This window comes from Thermobia domestica, chromosome 5 (assembly GCF_964235325.1).
Source record: "Thermobia domestica chromosome 5, izTheDome1.hap1.1, whole genome shotgun sequence".
Taxonomy (NCBI): Eukaryota; Metazoa; Arthropoda; class Insecta; order Zygentoma; family Lepismatidae; genus Thermobia; species Thermobia domestica.
The window spans coordinates 118,038,191-118,056,190 of record NC_137458.1 but is presented as its reverse complement, the minus strand read 5'-3'; the positions used below and the strand labels follow the sequence as shown (position 1 = coordinate 118,056,190).

General features: G+C 33.7%; 1 protein-coding gene across 2 annotated transcripts in view; it reads left to right on the top strand.

The window, feature by feature from the left end:
* Positions 1 to 3,846: 3,846 nt before the first annotated feature.
* The window catches only part of bs (serum response factor blistered), a 217,938-nt gene continuing 203,784 nt past the window's right edge, over positions 3,847 to 18,000 (top strand). Inside the window, exon 1 of one of the 2 annotated variants that reach the window (XM_081758972.1) lies at positions 3,847 to 4,612. In XM_081758972.1, coding sequence (XP_081615098.1) covers positions 4,166 to 4,612 — 447 coding nt within the window. In that variant the 5' untranslated portion in view covers positions 3,847 to 4,165. The remainder of the gene's footprint in view (positions 4,613 to 18,000) is intronic. The other variant, XM_081758971.1, reaches the window with a different exon arrangement.

Genomic DNA, 18,000 nt, shown 5'->3' with positions numbered 1-18,000 from the left:
ATTTTCAAATTCAGCTACCATTGTATGCGGGCCGAGAGTCACCGGGGTGGAGAATTGCGAGACATGTAAAAATAATCGAAAATGACCGATATTAGTGTCAAATCAATAGTTGTCGCTGTCGCTGAGATGAATGGTGATATTCCCAAGGCGTTGACTTCCAAATACAGCCCCCGTCGACTGGGAGCCAGAGGCGTTGTTTTTTCAAAATTGGAACCAGAGGATCACAGAGGCGCTTACTTTTTATGTAAAAGTAGTAGAAAATGACAGATGTTAGTGTCACATTCATAGTTTTTGCGGTATCGGCTGAAGACCAGAGGCGATTTTTTCACAATTCGAACCAGGGAGGGGTCTCAGGGGGCGTTTACAGGGACATGTAAAAGTAGTAGAAAATGACTAATATTTGTGTCAAATTCATATTTATCGAGGTCGCTCAGATGTATGTTGATACTCCCGATTGTGTTTACGTTCAAATTCAGCCTTCATCGGCCTTCCCAATGAAAACACGTACGTTGTTGGATATACATTCACACAAAATGTATCTAATTTTAGAAATATTTCTTAATTCTTCTCTCATTGTTCAGTTTGTTTACATTGATATTTTATCTGACCCGTGCGAAGAACGGGCATAACAGGTAATAATAATAATAATAATAATAATAATAATAATAATAATAATAATAATAATAATAATAATAATAATAATAATAATAATAATAATAATAATAATAATGCCTACAGACCAATCTTGGGGTCAGTGGCTGAATATTGGCTTGAGATTCTCGGATAGACCTCAACGGTTGACTATCCCGAGAGGACTTTAGCCTGGTTTTCTCAGTCACAACAGTTGAATACTGGAACGGTATTTTAAATATCCAGAACCGGGCCGCTATTTTGCCCAAGTTTATCAATTGTGGAAACAGTATAGAAAAATCTCTTCCAAAATACCGCTTCTCTAATAAAAAGTGCACATCTTTTCTGTATGTGGCATGTTCTCTCATTTCGGTAACAAACAGACCCGTATCTACGGGGGGCTAGGGGACCGGGCCCCTTAAACTTTGGCTGGCCCCCTAAAAGTTTCACGATAGGCTTGCAAATGAACTATAATATGATGATGAAGTATACTATGATTGGGTCGGGCCCCCTCTAAATTTTTGGGCTGGCTACGGGTCTGGTAACAAAGCGAATAAAATGCATATTATTTTGCATTTGTCCACTGCAGTCACGTTAACAAAACTAATGAATGACAATAGTTGATGCGATAGACATACGAAAGTAATTAAAGAATTTTCCTTCGTTTTCCCTTAATTGTGGAAACAGTATAGAAAAATCAGGGTGAACTAATATGTCTCTCTGACTTTTTTTCTGCTTGTGTCTTAACAAAGCGAGTAGAAAACACATTTTGCGTCTGTCCATTACAACCACCACAACACGACAAAAGTAAAAGAATTTTGTTTCTTCAGTTGCACAGCAACCCTGCTCGCATATTTTTCATCCATGGCAAAACGCCGGATAATATGAAAGGGGCCGAAACCGGATCCGGCAAATCACCGGATAATGTAAAAGAGGCCTTAGCCCCTCCCTTGATCATATCCTGGATCCGCCACTATATATATATATATATATATATATATATATATATATATATATATATATATATATATATATATATATATATATATATATATATATATATATATATATATATAGCGGTATTTGGAACATTCTACACTGAAGAAATTGCTATGGTGAAATCCCATCCTTTGACGTTCTGATCATGGGAGATATTTTGGCTAGGCAAGGCTGTGGCCAATCGACATTTTGACTAGGCGAGATGTTGGCTCGCGAGGTTGTAGCTGCAAGATTTTGTACTCCAGGGGCGTACGCAGGGGGTGGGTCCTGGGGGTCCGGGCCCTTCCCCCTAAATCCCGACTTTTTTTTGTAAATGTAGTTTACTTTTAGGGGCAATTTTAGAAATTTTCATATAATTTATCCTCAAATTGTATTTGGACCCCTCCCGAAACGCTTTAGATCCCTCCCAAAATAAATTCCTGCGTACATCCCTGCTCAAGACCCATGATTTATTTCCGAAGTGAGTATGTTGTGCAAGGAAGATATATTAAGTATGTCATTGTGTTTCTTTCAAGACATAACATTTCTCTTTCAGTACATAGTTTTAACTTAGTGATAAATATTTCTTCCCAGTTTCTCTTTAGGTATTCTTTAGGTTCTCAATAACATAAATCCATTACGGACTACCACTATATTAGCGGAAACTGGACTAGAATTGACTACAAAGAGATCATGTGCCCTTTGATATAGGGTATTGTATTGAATCTGGAAACAACACGCCTCAATAGGCTTTCGAGAAACAAGTTGCGGAACAGATCACTGACACGGGACTTCAGCAATAACTCCTTTCGCTTTTCTATATTTTCATATTTGTTTCTCTGTTAAGGATTTCATAAATAATGTACCTAGTTGATTCACAGATAGCATTGACCCAAAAATATTACTTGCTATACCTCACTTGTTTCTAATTGAAATGACGAAAGAAGTGTTCAGTTTACAACGCTTTAAAAAAGGGGGAACGAACTACGGCATCCAATTTTGGCTATGATATGACTTAGGAAATGAACATTTGTGTGGAATCATTTTTTTTTTTTTTTAATGTTGTCATAGGAGTGAAGTTCACTTCTTCCCCCTTTTTGTTTCAACATCACCCCACGTTTGTTGACCAAGAATAAGGGAGATGGTGATGATAATGAATGAAATAATGAAATGAAGAACGTGGGAGAAAACGGGAAAACTCACGCACGATGTTTGTCTACTTTAAACCCCACTTCGCGCGTCATGGGATCGAACTAGGGACCCTGCACCAAAGCTGAGAACTCTACCACTGAGCACCACGGTCCCAAGTTCACTTCATAGACTGCGTAATTTCAATTCTTGTTTTCTTGGAAGACGTAATTAAAAACAATTCATATTGACACATTATGAACTATCAGCTTGGACAGTTTATAGATTGACAAAGTTAAAACTAGTCCGCCCTTAAAAATGCTATTTCTTTTTACTTTGTTATTCATTACCATATTATTTGTTTTTATTATTTCGTGTTCACGTACAATTGAATTTTTCAGTTTTCTTTAGTTGAAAATCCTATACTAAACTTGTGAAGTGGTATGCAAACTTAAAAATTTGTAAGCAGTTCGGTACGCGAAACAAAGAAAAAAAACTCGCGGCTACGTGGTTAGCGATAAACTTTTCGCGCGGGAGACCAGCGTTCGATTCCCGATGAGAAGTCATGTACAGTAGTTCGGATCCCACATTAAGTTGTAGATCCATGTCTCACAGAACCTTGGTGCTGAACGGCACGCTAAACTGCAAACCGTCCAACCAGCAAAAAAGAAAAAGATTTTATAAAAGTAACTTAAAAAAAAAAGCTTACATATGTAGATAAATCTTCATTCAGAAATATGTAGTCCATTGTGTCGAGTTTCAATTAAATCAATAACCTATACGAAAAATGCGTAGCTGTTCTGCCTTCAATTGTAAAGAAATATATTTGCGGAAGTGCTCCTTGTGTCTTTTGATTTATTGTTGCGGTTTCTCTTTGAGCTTCGGATGTTACAATATAATAGAGCGCATCATACAATGAAGCACGTGCTCCCGTTAAACGACGAAACCTCGCGGCCAAGAGGGTGGATCTTAGTTTGCCATATATGGATAAGTTTACCTAATTTGGCAACAGGCACTTCTATATATGGCTTTTGGTACATCCTTTTTTTCGTCGGCTGTATTCATCCGCCAGCTTATACACGAGAAGTTTTGAACCAATGAAATGGTGTTGACTCTTTCCATAGTAAATATTACTTTTACATATGTTTTAAGTTTTATTCTTGTAGGAAATCTGATATAAATATGTCAATATTCTTTTGATTGGATGAAACTATATTCTTGCTACGCACTTGCGATGCTGTTAGGTCCGTAGGTCAAATTACGAGAAATAGTAGTGGTAGTGTGTTTATAGCATGTGTGAGTGTTGGTGTTTATGTTGTTGCATTTTGTATGAATTTTCAGGGCGAGATAACTTAAACGAAATACATTATGAAAAATAAAGTTGATAACGGTGTTGTGTTAGATTGTAAATGATGGTTAATTTCATGTGATGGAGATACCTTCCGGAACGGGAAGGGACTCCCGTTTTAATATGAATTATAATATGCCGATTTTAAACAGTGAAGCTTCCGAAATGTTTAATAATGCGGGCACTGTTAGATCAACAAATACAACAATGGGAACTACAAGTATCTCAAGATCATCGATAAGTGCCTGTGGTGGTAATATTCCTTGTGGAATTAAAAGAAGCGCATCAGCTGAAGAACTTGATGATTTACCCAGAGCAAGACTGACATCGCAAAGTGGGATGGGCATCGCGGGCGAATGCTCATCGGACAATGCGGGCGACAGTTATCATCAAAGTCAACAGAAAAAGACTCTTCCCCCAAATGGTAAAAAGACAAAGGGACGAGTGAAAATAAAAATGGAATTTATAGATAACAAATTAAGAAGATATACAACGTTTTCAAAACGGAAGACTGGTATAATGAAAAAGGTAAACGTCTTTCATTATACATATTTTAATGCTTTATTAATTTTTAAAAATCTCATTTAACACACTTTTAAAGTTATTTTTGTGAACTTTGTTAGAGTATCTAAGTTTCCTGCATTAATGGAAAGTAGTTTCGGTTTGTTGACACTTTTGACAACCGCGTCCATCATATTTGTATTTCTCAGATTATAGTTTTAGTACGTGTAATTGGACAACAAAACCACATAAACATTAATAATGTGGGTTTTTCAATGAAATTAAGTAAACTACGAGATTACGGATACTGAAATCGCTACTGTATTTTACTGCTACTTTTATTATTATTATTGTGCGCTTTGTAACGGATGTTCACCATATTTAATATCGATTCTATTCGTCCTATAGTTGTTTTTTGTATGTTCTCTTGACTTTTATACGTTATTTACATTCTAAAGATCATATCTGCCACCTATAAACACAGTAGGGAGTTCATATGACGTTTTATAGACTTTATTTTGGAACAGCTGCAACGTGGCCGGCACACCAGAACACTCTCTTGTGTCAGTGCAAGGCTAATTATACTATTATTCGCAGTCAGTTCTTGTTACTGCAGACCCTTACCATTTGCAAGGAATATAATTTGGCGATTATGTATGTCATTTCATTATCATTGTGAAACATCATAATGTGCCTTGCACTTACAGGTATAATTGTGGTACGATCTCTGTTGTGTATACTTAATGACTGGTATCTGTCACACATCAATATCCTTGCTACCTCTGATTACATTCAATGTTAATATTGCTGAATACGTACATATATATTCGTTGCATTATTGAATAGTGCCACCAATTCAATTTTTAATCTCTATATTGTAATTTTGTACAATGGTAAATAATGTACTTTTTTTTTTTTTTTTTTTTTTATTATACATCGGGTCTTCCGTTTATCTGTGAACTTTCATTCTTCAGGAACGGCTCCAAAATTTCGTAGTGAGGAAAAGAAAAATGTCCTGATAAAAGGGCATATGGGGAATGATCGTGTTCGGAACGAAACGTAAAATAGAACAAAATGTAATATATTTTATTTATTTATTTATTAAAAGAAGGAAACACCAGTTACTTTTGTTTATCATTCTAGGCGTAGTACTGATATAGCCTACGTAGTTATCACTCAGTTGAATGAAATTAGGGAAATTCAAAGTATACAGTAGAAATGTAGCATCCAGCCTACTCTATCGACAGTAAATGATTGATGACCACCATTATTTTTTTCTTTCGTTCGTGAAGCAAGTAAATGTAATTTCTCTGACCTCTGTGTTATTCTGATGCTCTGTATTGAGTCTTTTTAGTTCGAGGATGGATAACATTCCGTAGACACTAACACAATGAAGCTTTTCTAGTTGGTTGGGGCTAAGGGGACACTAGTAACTATTGATGCTAATCTAAACGTTGATACAAAAAGATACAGACTGTTCGTTCAACTGAAATAAAGTACAAAATGAACTGCCGAGCATTGAAGCTAATTTTTGACAGGAAACACGTGCGAAGAAAGGGATGCAATGCATGCTTGTATGTATGTCCGGAATTATTCAATTAATATGATACTGGTATTTGACTGTCTTTACCCGGTGAGAAGCATAACCGTCGAGAACTAGTGTTTGTTGAATTCTAAGGATGTAGTGTACTTAATGCCTGGGGTAGAACAATAAGATCTGTACACAATTGAGGTCTGGTTATTACCCGTACAATCTACAGGTGAAAAGCGGGGTAGAGCGCGCTGTAGTAAATAGTTACATGTAGAGCAAAACCACCATATTACACTTTTTTTTTTCAAAAATATTTGATGCATTACTGGACAGAACCTACCTTTCACGGACACGCCTCTTCTTGACGGTCAGAAATTATTTTTGGTTCACTTGCGCTTTGAAAACATACCTCTCGATGCAAGAAAACAAGAAAAGATAGATAAATAAAATAAAGTAATAAATAAACTCCTTTCCCAGAAAAGTACTTGTCATAAATGATAACCTGGCAATCTACCACACAGGGTAGTAGCAAGCTGAATTTGAAATTCTTTCGTTTGTCCACACTCCGCAGTAAATTATTATTATTTTGTGGGTAGAAATCCTACAAAACCTTCAATGGGTTAAAAAAATAAAAGGAAGAAAAAATCGTGATTAACTAATCGTATGGCCAGAAACTATGCGGAATTCATTCCCTTTCCTGACAAACTTAATCCTCTTTTCCTTTAGGCTTACATATCTCTCTGTAATTTCAAAGATAAAGGAAGAAACGTTATACACGCCCACGTAGAACACAAACACCTTCCAACAATAACCCGTATTTCTTTACCTTCATCTATCCAATAATTCAAACACTGAGTATACAATATTACGATGTTAGTCTAGATTTACATTTGTGATTTCACTATGTATTGCATACAATTACAGCAAAAACTATGATAATCTAAATGTGTATAACCTCTGTTCTACGGACAAGTATTCATGTCCCATCGGTGGCTGTTATTGTGTCATTGTACCGGTACTTCTATTAATCATGTCCCATCGGTGTCCGTTATTGTGTCACTGTGCCGGTATTTTTATTAATCATGGCCCATTAGTGTCCGTTATTCAGTGTCACCGTACTACTATTTTTGATTTTTTCATCGGAATAAATTTGCTAACTTGACTTACAGTAAATGCATGGAGCGTAATTTTCTCAGCGTTACCAGGGACCGTATTTAAGTTGATCCATTTGTATAATAAATTAAGGAAATAATATCTACGTGTAAAAGAACTAAAGGAAATAATATCTACGTGTAAGAGAACTAAACAAATCGGTATGCACTTTTGCTGGAGATCGTGAAGAATGCGTAATATCGAAGGATAAAACTTAAGTAAAAACTGGTAGTCAATGAACTAATTCATATATATTTCGAAACCTTCTGGCTCCGCAGTGGGAGCATTTTTCAACCAGAGAGTATATTAAGAGGTATAGGCTACATTGCAAAAGTGCAAGTACAATTATAGAAAATAATATATTTAGTCGTTTGCTTGTGACAGAAGGAAAACGTGAGACGTGAGAAGTTATACGATTAATGATATAATAATAATAACTTGTTTTGCTCGGTTTTCTCAAACCTGCGGTAATTCCTTATTTTTAAATTCAATCTTCTTTAAATTGCGGTTTGTTTCTACAAATGTTGTAAGTCTGAAACATGGTTTTATTAAAAAAAATATATTACCTAAGATATACACTGAACCTCCATAATGCTGTGGTTTGTTTCATGTAAACGCTTTGGAAGAGAAGAAACAGTTTTGATATGTACTTTTTTCATTTTCAATGAAACGCTACGTACCCTCTGTCCAATCATTTTGTGTAGTGAATAACTGTGAAGGAAGTAAAATTTTTCAAAATATTTTTAGTAGTAATTTGTCATTCGTTGCATATTGGACCAAAATTACTACTTGTTACGCTTATTTTCATTTATTATTTATTTATTTATTTGTATTTATCACATTGCTATTCGGTTCATAACTATTAGAACTTCATCGGATACAACCATGTTTATGATAGAAATATTCTGTTTCAGAGTTTGTTCTTAGGTGATAATTAATAATAGATTATGCAACGCATGAAATCTTTTTAAATGTGTATCTTACATTATATTTAAATTACAGAAACATAATTTCTGGTACTACCAGCTAGACAGTCTTCGTGTATACTTTTCTCGTTTTATAGTATCATGATTTAATGAATGGTCAAAGACAGTTGATGCTATACCGTAACTACGTACGTGATGTATAATGTATTGTATAATGACGTAGGCAATATTTTACTTTTCAACATCACATGTTTAATGATCTAACTGTGATTAATTTGTTAAAAATTACTTCCTTAAATAATCAGTGTTGTCAGGAGACGGAAATCGCTATGAAGAAACATAATTTTAATTTAACCAACTCTTCTTGGTTTTTAAAAGTTAGGAATCAAAGACAAATTATCATTTTTTTTTTCATCTAGAATACTCTTGCATATGATGTTCCCAGTTGCAGAGCAGTGAATAATTTTATAGTGTCGAAATATTTTGAAGATAAGTTCTAACCAGTAAAGATATTTTAAAAATGGTTCTTCATATCAATTTCAAAAATATCTAATCTTTATCTTAATCGCAGCATAATCTTAAAGGGAAATTTTCTAGTCATTGTTCTCTACTGAATTGGGTGGTTATTTTACCTCTCGTATTCACTTAGAGCTTAGAAATCAAAGATTAGTTTTCAAAGACAAATCTCCATTATTACATTATTTTTCTCATACAGATGTTTCCAATTATGGAGCAATACCAAGCAATATTATGGGATCATAATTATTTCAAGATATATTTTAAGCAGTGAAGGATATTTTTTAAAAATAATACTTAACATCAGTTATAAAAATACATTTTAAAAAAAATCAGTTTTGAAGTACTTGAAAAAATTTAACTAATATTGAAGGAAAATTTAATTGCTTTTAACATTTATCACATTTATTGGAATAAATAAATAAATAAATTAATTAATACTACTACAATTACTACTGCTACTACTACTAATAATAAAAAAGAGTATATGTAATACTAGTTAAGAAATATTGTTTTATTATTTCTGAAATAATTGAAAAATTCTGAAAGAGCGAGGGTAAGATCACTGTATTCTTCAGGAGAAATCTGAAGTACTTAATGCCACATGTCACATTTATTGAAATTTACGACAATTAAAAAAAGGATGAAAGATTTTTTTCTTTAGTTATACGAGAAATATGAGTAGACACTTGAGTCTAAGTGATAAATAGTATTAAAAATATTATTAGGGCTTAAACTAAGCTGAAAAAGTATGTGTTCAGTGCTTTGTGGTATCAGTTACTGTTTATTCTTTAATACTTTTGTGTTAGCAATATTTGACTTTAGTTCATGTATAAGAATACGATTGAGGATCTGGCTGGAAATGATTTTGTATTTTTTACTCTTTTTCCACCACATTAAACATCTTTGGTTTGATTGAGACCTGGTATATTGACCATCAAATATAAAGTATAATGTTCATGTAATCTTTACTTGCCGTCTCGTGATTGTTCAGTAATGACTCTGCCGTAATTTCATCCAAACAACGTGGGATCACATTGTTTGCCAAAAATAGAGTATTTCACGAGACCCTGAAGTTAGTGATGAAATTCGGCATGAAAACTCTTCATTAAAAATATGTGAACACATGTTTTGGCGTTTTCAAAAATACCTAAAGGAGGAAAGGTTCACCCTGTTTCTATAATATTCTAATTTGCGATTTTGTATTCATGAAGATTTTGCCTAACCATTTGCATGACTCGGGTGAATCCATGAAAAGTTATTTGTGGGTCATTATGTGATAGTTTACATAACTTCAGCGAAATCAAACTTGGATTAACAAGTACCTTAAAAACTAGAAACAGTTTGTAAAATTGTTAATGTATTTTCCGCAAAGCTGGTTCTTCTCTGGTTATTGATGTACCGTAAGAGTTTACGTATTCTCAGTTGCAGATTTATTTACGACCAACATAGTACAAACTTCAGTTACAGAAGGCTTTCATATAATATATTTTTCTATAATATGTAATAATCCAAAACCAAGAATGAGAAACTTGTATATATTAAAAAGAAAAATTGAAATAGAAGAATAGAATGAATGCATGATGAATGAATAGAACGAATCATGATAGAAGAATGAATGGTATTCCTTTATATTTCCTTTTTATTTTTGTGAAGTAATACAAGAAATTAGTTACTATTAACCAAAGCATGATATATCCATCTACATTAAATTCCTTATCAACTTAAATATAAGACATTTTATATTTTATACATCTTTCCTAACGAAAATCCTAATCGTACTCATTTTCGTTAAGCTTCGAACATGGTCCTACAGTTGTGAGGAATTTCTATGCGATATTGTTATATAGCTACCTTCTGTATATATATATATATATATATAAAAAGACTCCTTAAACGGTGTTCAAAATACTTTCTTCTGTTACTTAACAACACATAAAAACTAACTCTTTCAAAATAATGCAGCTTAAGGTATTGTATTTTCATAAGCAGGCATAGTGTACTTTTCAAAATATTAATATCTTTAAATATTCTTTTGTGGTTAATTATAGTTACCTCTGAAGAAATGTCTGATATGGATTCTAGGCAAGAGAGAATATTCTAACTTCAATCTATCACAACAATATTAGACTTGGCACTACGAATTTCTAATTACGAACCCCAGTCGTTTATATGCGTCTTCGATATTTTGTATATGGCTATAAAATGATGAATTAAAATACATTGAAGTTTCGAGGACTCTCATTGAACGAATTCTTGACATGATGTTGGTATCTATCGTATCCATACATCTCCATTCGTATACATTCCCGTGGGACGTAAAACTCAAAGATTTCATTTCATTTTTTCCATTCGTATACATACATCTTTCATTATCGATCTTTCTTATATCCTAAATAATAAGTTTCTTGAATGGAAGATCACTTTCTATTTGAATATTGCAGTTATGTTATCTTGTAACAGCAAACTATCTTTGTAATTATTAATCTCTTCATATATTTACATATAACAGTCATTTTGAACTTTCATTTTGGTCGGTAAGTCGTCTGTAAACATAAAAATAATGGTTCCAAATTGGACCCCTGCAGAATTCCTGAGTTTGCTTCCACTTTAAAAGACTAAGCATGCTTATAAATTATATATTGTTTTTATTAACTAGGGACACGAGGTCACAAGATTTAATACTTGATTAGACATGCCAATACTTGAAAGTTTTTGTAGTAAGTTGTCGTCGTTAATTATGTCGAATGCGATATAAACTTAGTATCTACTTGTATTTTCCTATAAAATGCATCAAGCACATCTAGCGCAAAACGTATTAAGTTAGTCCACGTTGATTTCCCTGAATAGAAGCCATGTTGGTTTTATGAAACGAAACATTTAATACAGGTAAAATGTGCGTATATGTTATTTGTCCTACTTTCCTTTCTTCTTCGGACATGCATTGCACAAAATCTTGTGATTTTAAAAATACTTTGAAATGATTGTGTCTTTAGTATTAGATTGCAAATGAAGTCAAAAGGATTCATCAGAATTTCAGAGCAAACTTTCAAAACACTTTCAATCATGGGGCCCGCTTATTCTTTTATGTTTTATTTTTTAATTCTCTATATTCATCTTTTATTGGGTGTAACACGAAAAATTCATTTACTTGAATATTGTTAGGTTCATATATATATTGCAAAATGTTTTGTTCCTTGAATATACTTACTTAAATTCTGAGGAAACAATGAGCTATATCTCGTGATTGGTTTATGTAACCCTTTCTTTTGTTTACTTTTAATAAACTTCACCAAAATCTTTTCCTCTAAAGTAGATAGATCCAGTTAGTATGAACAATATACAAGTTTATATCTACTTCAAAATCTTGATTATCGGTTTTTCTGTATAAGACAACAAGATCATTATGTGTGTCTTTGTGTAAAATATTTATTTCTAAGAATCAGCACTGCAGTTCGTACGACGATTACTTACGAGTTATCCATCAATCACCTGTTTCAGATTTGATACTTCTTGGCAATCCTTCGTAGTTTTCATAAGCAAGGCAGGCAGTTTTATGGATATAGTATTTTATACCGTCAGCCAGTATTTATGTTAGAATTGAAGTTATGATGTATTTTAATTAATTTGGTTGTGCAGTTTAAACTATGATCTGATTGTGTTTCAAACACTACTTTTAATTTTTGACTTTTACTTCTCGTATATTGGTAGATTAAGTTTGGAGTTTCAAGAATTTGAGTTTAGAAAATAGACAATATTAGGAGAAAGACAGTATTATAGTCGCAAAGTTATTATGAAGAACAAATTTTGTACCTAAAATAGATTCGATAATGTAACCAAGGAAAAAAAGTTCAAAATTATTGAGCTCTCTGAAATCTATGGCAATAATAACACTAAAATCTTACCGTGTAGTCTGAATTGGTGCTTCTATTTAGGATTTCATCTTTCACTATATTTCGGCCCTCTCTATGGCGATGTACGAGTGCCTGTAAATTGTAAGCTGGAATATCACTGATATTAGGTTTTATTGTTTTATTCCAAGTCCTGGAAAAGGAAAACATAGCTCCAGATATTCCGAAATACACACTATGTCAAATCAACACTTATATAAGTGTCGTATCCATTCAATTCTGTAGAGAAATAAGACTGCTTTTTTGTGAATTGTGTTTTAATACATATTCAGTATCACTTATCTCTAATTCTTTCTGTAAAATTAAGTAGTTTAATGATATTCTTAAGTTGGGTGAATTCTACAATTGTAATGTACATTTATTCACTTTTTACTGCAGTTACCTTTTAATATTCACACACACACACACTTGTCACTGATATATGATTTTTATTTCAATTCAGTGTCGATTTCTATTGTCTTACAGGTATCTATTTGACATAGTGTTCGTGTTTCGGAATACTCTGGGCTACTTCTGTATTTGGATGGCTAGAAATAAAACAATAAAATGTAACATCAGTAACATTCGGACTTTTCAGATACTCGTACATGGCCACAAAATATAGTGAGAGATGAAATTTTGAATAAGAGCATCAATTAGGGGTGTAAAGTAAAATTTTAACAATTACTTTATAGTAAAGTTTTAACGACTACTCTATAGTTATAGTACTTTATAGCATCTATTAGTATTAGTTAACATTAAATATAGTCCATTTGGGACAGGCATAGGAGGCCCAAGGACTTTGGCACTTCAGAGACTTTGTCATACGTAGGAGGTGATATAATCAGCATCTCCTCAAGTTTCCTCAATAATAATTTTAGACATACTAACTGTACTCCTGAACCGCATTGAAACCGAGGGTAGAAATTTTTCCTCTCCCCCATCAGGTTCGAACCCGGATCGCCAAACTGATAGGTAGACATCTTACCTACTACGGCACGCAGCTTAGTATAATATACGTAATGTTATAGTAATTCTGCACTATTATTAGTGTTTAATGAGAGAAAATGTCCAAAGGTGAAACACATACCAAACGATAGATCACATCGATCTGAAGAATGTGGATTAATGCTGATGAGTACTTCGCGAGAAAATTGAGAAAAACATGGGTGGAGGCCTTGCAATTGATTGGATGTATAGTATAGTAACCCTTTTTTATTATTATTATGCAAGACTCAAAAATTATAAATAAATATTTCATTATTAGTTTATTTCACATTTACTTTGTACACGTTTATGACCACTTGAAGTGCCCGATCTTTGCGTGGGAAGATAAATTTATGGAAAGCAGGGTTGATGATTTAAATCGAAGTAATTTAAATCACAATTCAAATCGATTTCTTTAAATTCTGTGATTTAAATCAAATTTATTTTGCTTAAAACAGAACTAAAATGCAATATTTCTGACCATTCTGGAACACTAGAATCGAATGTAAGTCTGAAACTCACATCTTAGTCCGTATGATAGTAGGATCTTAATAATACAGATTTAAACAAAGTGTATCTTTTTTTATATTACAGTTAAGAGACCAGTGATATTGACAATTTTACATTGTACTGTTTTAATCGTTTCATATTGTACAGGAGACTTGAAGATAAACCTTGAATCCATTTAATATTTAATTCGCAATTGTATACATCATGGTAATACATATCATAGCTTTTTACCGTAATTGGAACGTTTACATGTGTATATATAACGGGCTGAGCTGTTTGAAATGAATTTTTGAATATAATATCTACTGCAAACTTTTTTTTTTTTTTTTTTAATTATGTGACTGATTAAAATTAATATCCTAAGGAGAGGAGGGGATGCAGAAAATAATGTATCTCAGGAGCCTCTCACGTTAGGAAAATGAATCTTGATATAGAAACTTTCTTAAAAAATAATTGGACACGTGTTCCAGCGTTTTCAAACATACTGCTTTTGCTTCCAATGGGGAAATTTTGTTATTTTTTTTTTTCTTCCATATTTAAATTGACGTCGTCTGTTTCATCATCATGAGAAAACGAGTGAACCGTTTGAAATTAATTTTTGTTGGATGGAACGAAATTTTATTATGTCATTTTTATCAAAATGCGTGTCCTAAAGGGGATGGAAGAGGGAGGTTTAATATATATATAGAATATGTCATAAGCCCCTCATGTTTGTTGGAACTTCATATTTAACTTCCATATTATTTATAAGTGTTAACATACTCTAGCGTTTTAGAAAATTCCTCCTCTAAAGCGTTGCGGAGGGGGTCAATATAATATCAATGTTGTCTGTTTAATCATTAAGGGAAGATGGTGACCCATTTGCAATGGATTTTTGAGCATAGTTAGTACTTGACTCCAGATGGGTTTTTATATTGTCTCTTTCACCAAAATGAATATCCTAAGGGGGAGGAGTTCAAAATTTATGCCAAAAATATGTCTCACAAGCCCTTGAAGTTATACATGTGAAACTTGGTGTATAAAAATCCGTATTAAAAATAAGTTGCGATGCCTTCCAGTGTTTTTGAAATTTCTGCCTCTCAAGGAGGAACATTTCTGTATTTTTTTTAAATTTCCTATTTTGTATTCATAAAATGGCGAAAGTGAGGACACGGTTGAACTGTTTAAAATGAATGTTGAAACATAACTTGGCTTGATCTGTTTGTTTATCATTAGCTTTACACTTGGGTTGCAATGCGTGTTCTAAGAAAAGGGGGTAGGTTTTTTCGCAAACAATAATGGCCACGTCGTTTGATTTATTTATTTATTATTTTATTATTATTATTATTATTGATAACACTCGAGACGAGTTTGGTTTCTGTCTTTTCAGTTCGATTCAAATACGAATTCTAAGGTGTGGAAAAGAGGGTTGAAATATACCTTTCATATATTTGCCATAAAAACGAGCTCTTGTGCTAAGAAAAGGCATTTCAGCTAGTTATTAACATTGATTTGAAACATTTCACTACTTTTTTTTTTCTTTCTTTTCTCTTGTCATATTGAGTGCAGGCAAATAGAAATCGAAAGTTTTATAATCATGCACAGTACATGCTAATATGCAAGTTTACCTTGAATAATTTTACGGTTTAAAAGCAAAAGATATTAATTATGAGAAAATTATGATGAAAGAAGTACTCAATTGTATTCAATTTATTAAAAAAAAAAAAAAAAAAATCTACGAGAGGGTGTCAGAAAAGTTCGTGCATGCACCTAGAAGAAATGCACTCTGAAGAACTTTGATACCACGATGGTATTGGTCGTTTTCTTCGTAGTCGCTATGTCTACGGTTCTTCACTTTCCGTAAGCCCGTTTTGTAAAAACCTGCAGTTAGGCTTTGAAATCAGTTTAGCCTCAGAAATGATGTCATCCCTACTGTCAATATGGCGTTCTCTGAGTGGACGCTTCATTTCTGGGAAGAGAAAGAAGTTATTTCGTGCTAGGTTCGGTGAGGATGGGGATGAGGCAATTTCATGTTCTAATTCCACTTCCTTAATCATGGATGGATGGGTGGAATGAGCTGGTCCATTGTCTGCCAACAGCAGCACCTTTCTGGTGACGATCCACGACGTTTCTTTTTCAGTTCCTTTCGTAACTTAGGAGATCATAATAATAGGTACTAGAAGTTATAGTTTGCCCCTGTAGTAGGTAATCAAAAACATATAGGACTAAAGAGCATGGTGCTAATTCTCCTACGGTAAGGAAACCGTATTAGAAATGGAGTTGGTAAACGCGAGTGGTGGAGATAAATAATAGTCCTCTGAACACAACGGTGATGTCAGGAAACTGGCTCGAAGACTCAGAAATCGGGTTTCGAAGTTTGGAGCTTAGATTCTTCTATTCACCTATGAAATATGTAGTTCTTGGAAGTGGGTGGTGGCAATGGAAAAGTCGTGTTCCCCTGAGCACAGCAGTGATGTCTCAAATCGAGCCAGGGGCCTGATGTTCCCAGATATCGGACCCCGAAAGTATAGGGTCGGGTTCCTACTATTCACCAACGAAGCATGGAGTTTTTGGACGTGGATGATTGTATTGGAAAGGGTCGGTTTCCCCTAGCACATCGGCGATATCGTAAATCTGGCCCGGGGCTCAAAGCCCAAGAAATCGGGCCCAAAGGATGTTGATGCCGTATCCTCCATACTTTTTGCTCATAAAAGTAAGTTTCCTTATTATACTGCCTGAATGTTATTCAACCGAAGATTACAAGACAATACTGATGCTACATGTCAGTAAGGTACAGCGCAATATATTTGATATCGAAGAGAAGGGATCTGAGCCCAAACATGTGGGGCCTGAATTCTTTGTTTCAAGCCAAGGGACCGATTTGTAACATCACCACTGTGCTTAGGGAACCTGGTTCTTTCCAGTGCCACAGCTTGCGTTTCCAACTCCAGTCTAAAACGGTTTCCTTACTGTAGGAGAATTCTCATGGAATATTCTCGATGTTCTTATCCAAGAGTAACACATTACAAAGCTGTGGGAATTAACAGGGCATTAGATTGGGACAATTTCTTTTTATCGTATTTATAAAGTACACGGGAAATAGTGAACTCCAATGGAAACACACCACTCCTTTCTTGCAAATATTTATTTTTTAACTTATGATTTTTATTTTACTTGTTTTCAAAACTCGGGTAGAAGGAGATCTCCATTGCTGATGCAATCATAGTTTTTTTTTTTTTTTTTTAAAGTTCGAATCGATAAAGAGGAAGGGGGATAGCAAGATGGAGTTTCTAATTTGGTATATCTAACAATAGTGCACGAATATTGACAGGGGCCCATTTGCGAATATTGCAGGGGTGTTGGCATTTGGATACAGATCCAGGGTAGATTAAATGATAGATTTACAAACAACAAAAAAATTAATCTTTGATGCTTCTTGTCTTGATCGTCGCCGATTTACTGATTTACTAAATGAGAGTATTCCATGAGGTGCGTTGCAGCAGATAGCTGAAAATGTTTAGTTGAGCATGAAAATTTGAAATCTGAATTGTTGAGTTTTGCTATAATAATAATAATAATAATAATAATAATAATAATAATAATAATAATAATAATAATAATAATAATAAACAACTCCAAAAATTTCTACCAGACTACTGTGATAAAGCAAATAATGAAGACTATATCGAGATACAACCCTACGTAGATGTTACAGAATGCGACAGTTCTACTACGTGTAGTGCTTCGGAGGGCGAAAGTGAACAGAAGGCCTGTCTTATAAGATGTGCAGCGAAAATCATCCGTGTAAGCAATGTCACTTCTGTTGCTACAGGTTGCTACTAAGGTATTACATGCTTGTTTTCACTTTCCAAACACTGTTTAGTGTACACAAATATTTGATAACTCTCTCAGTTACTTAAGTAT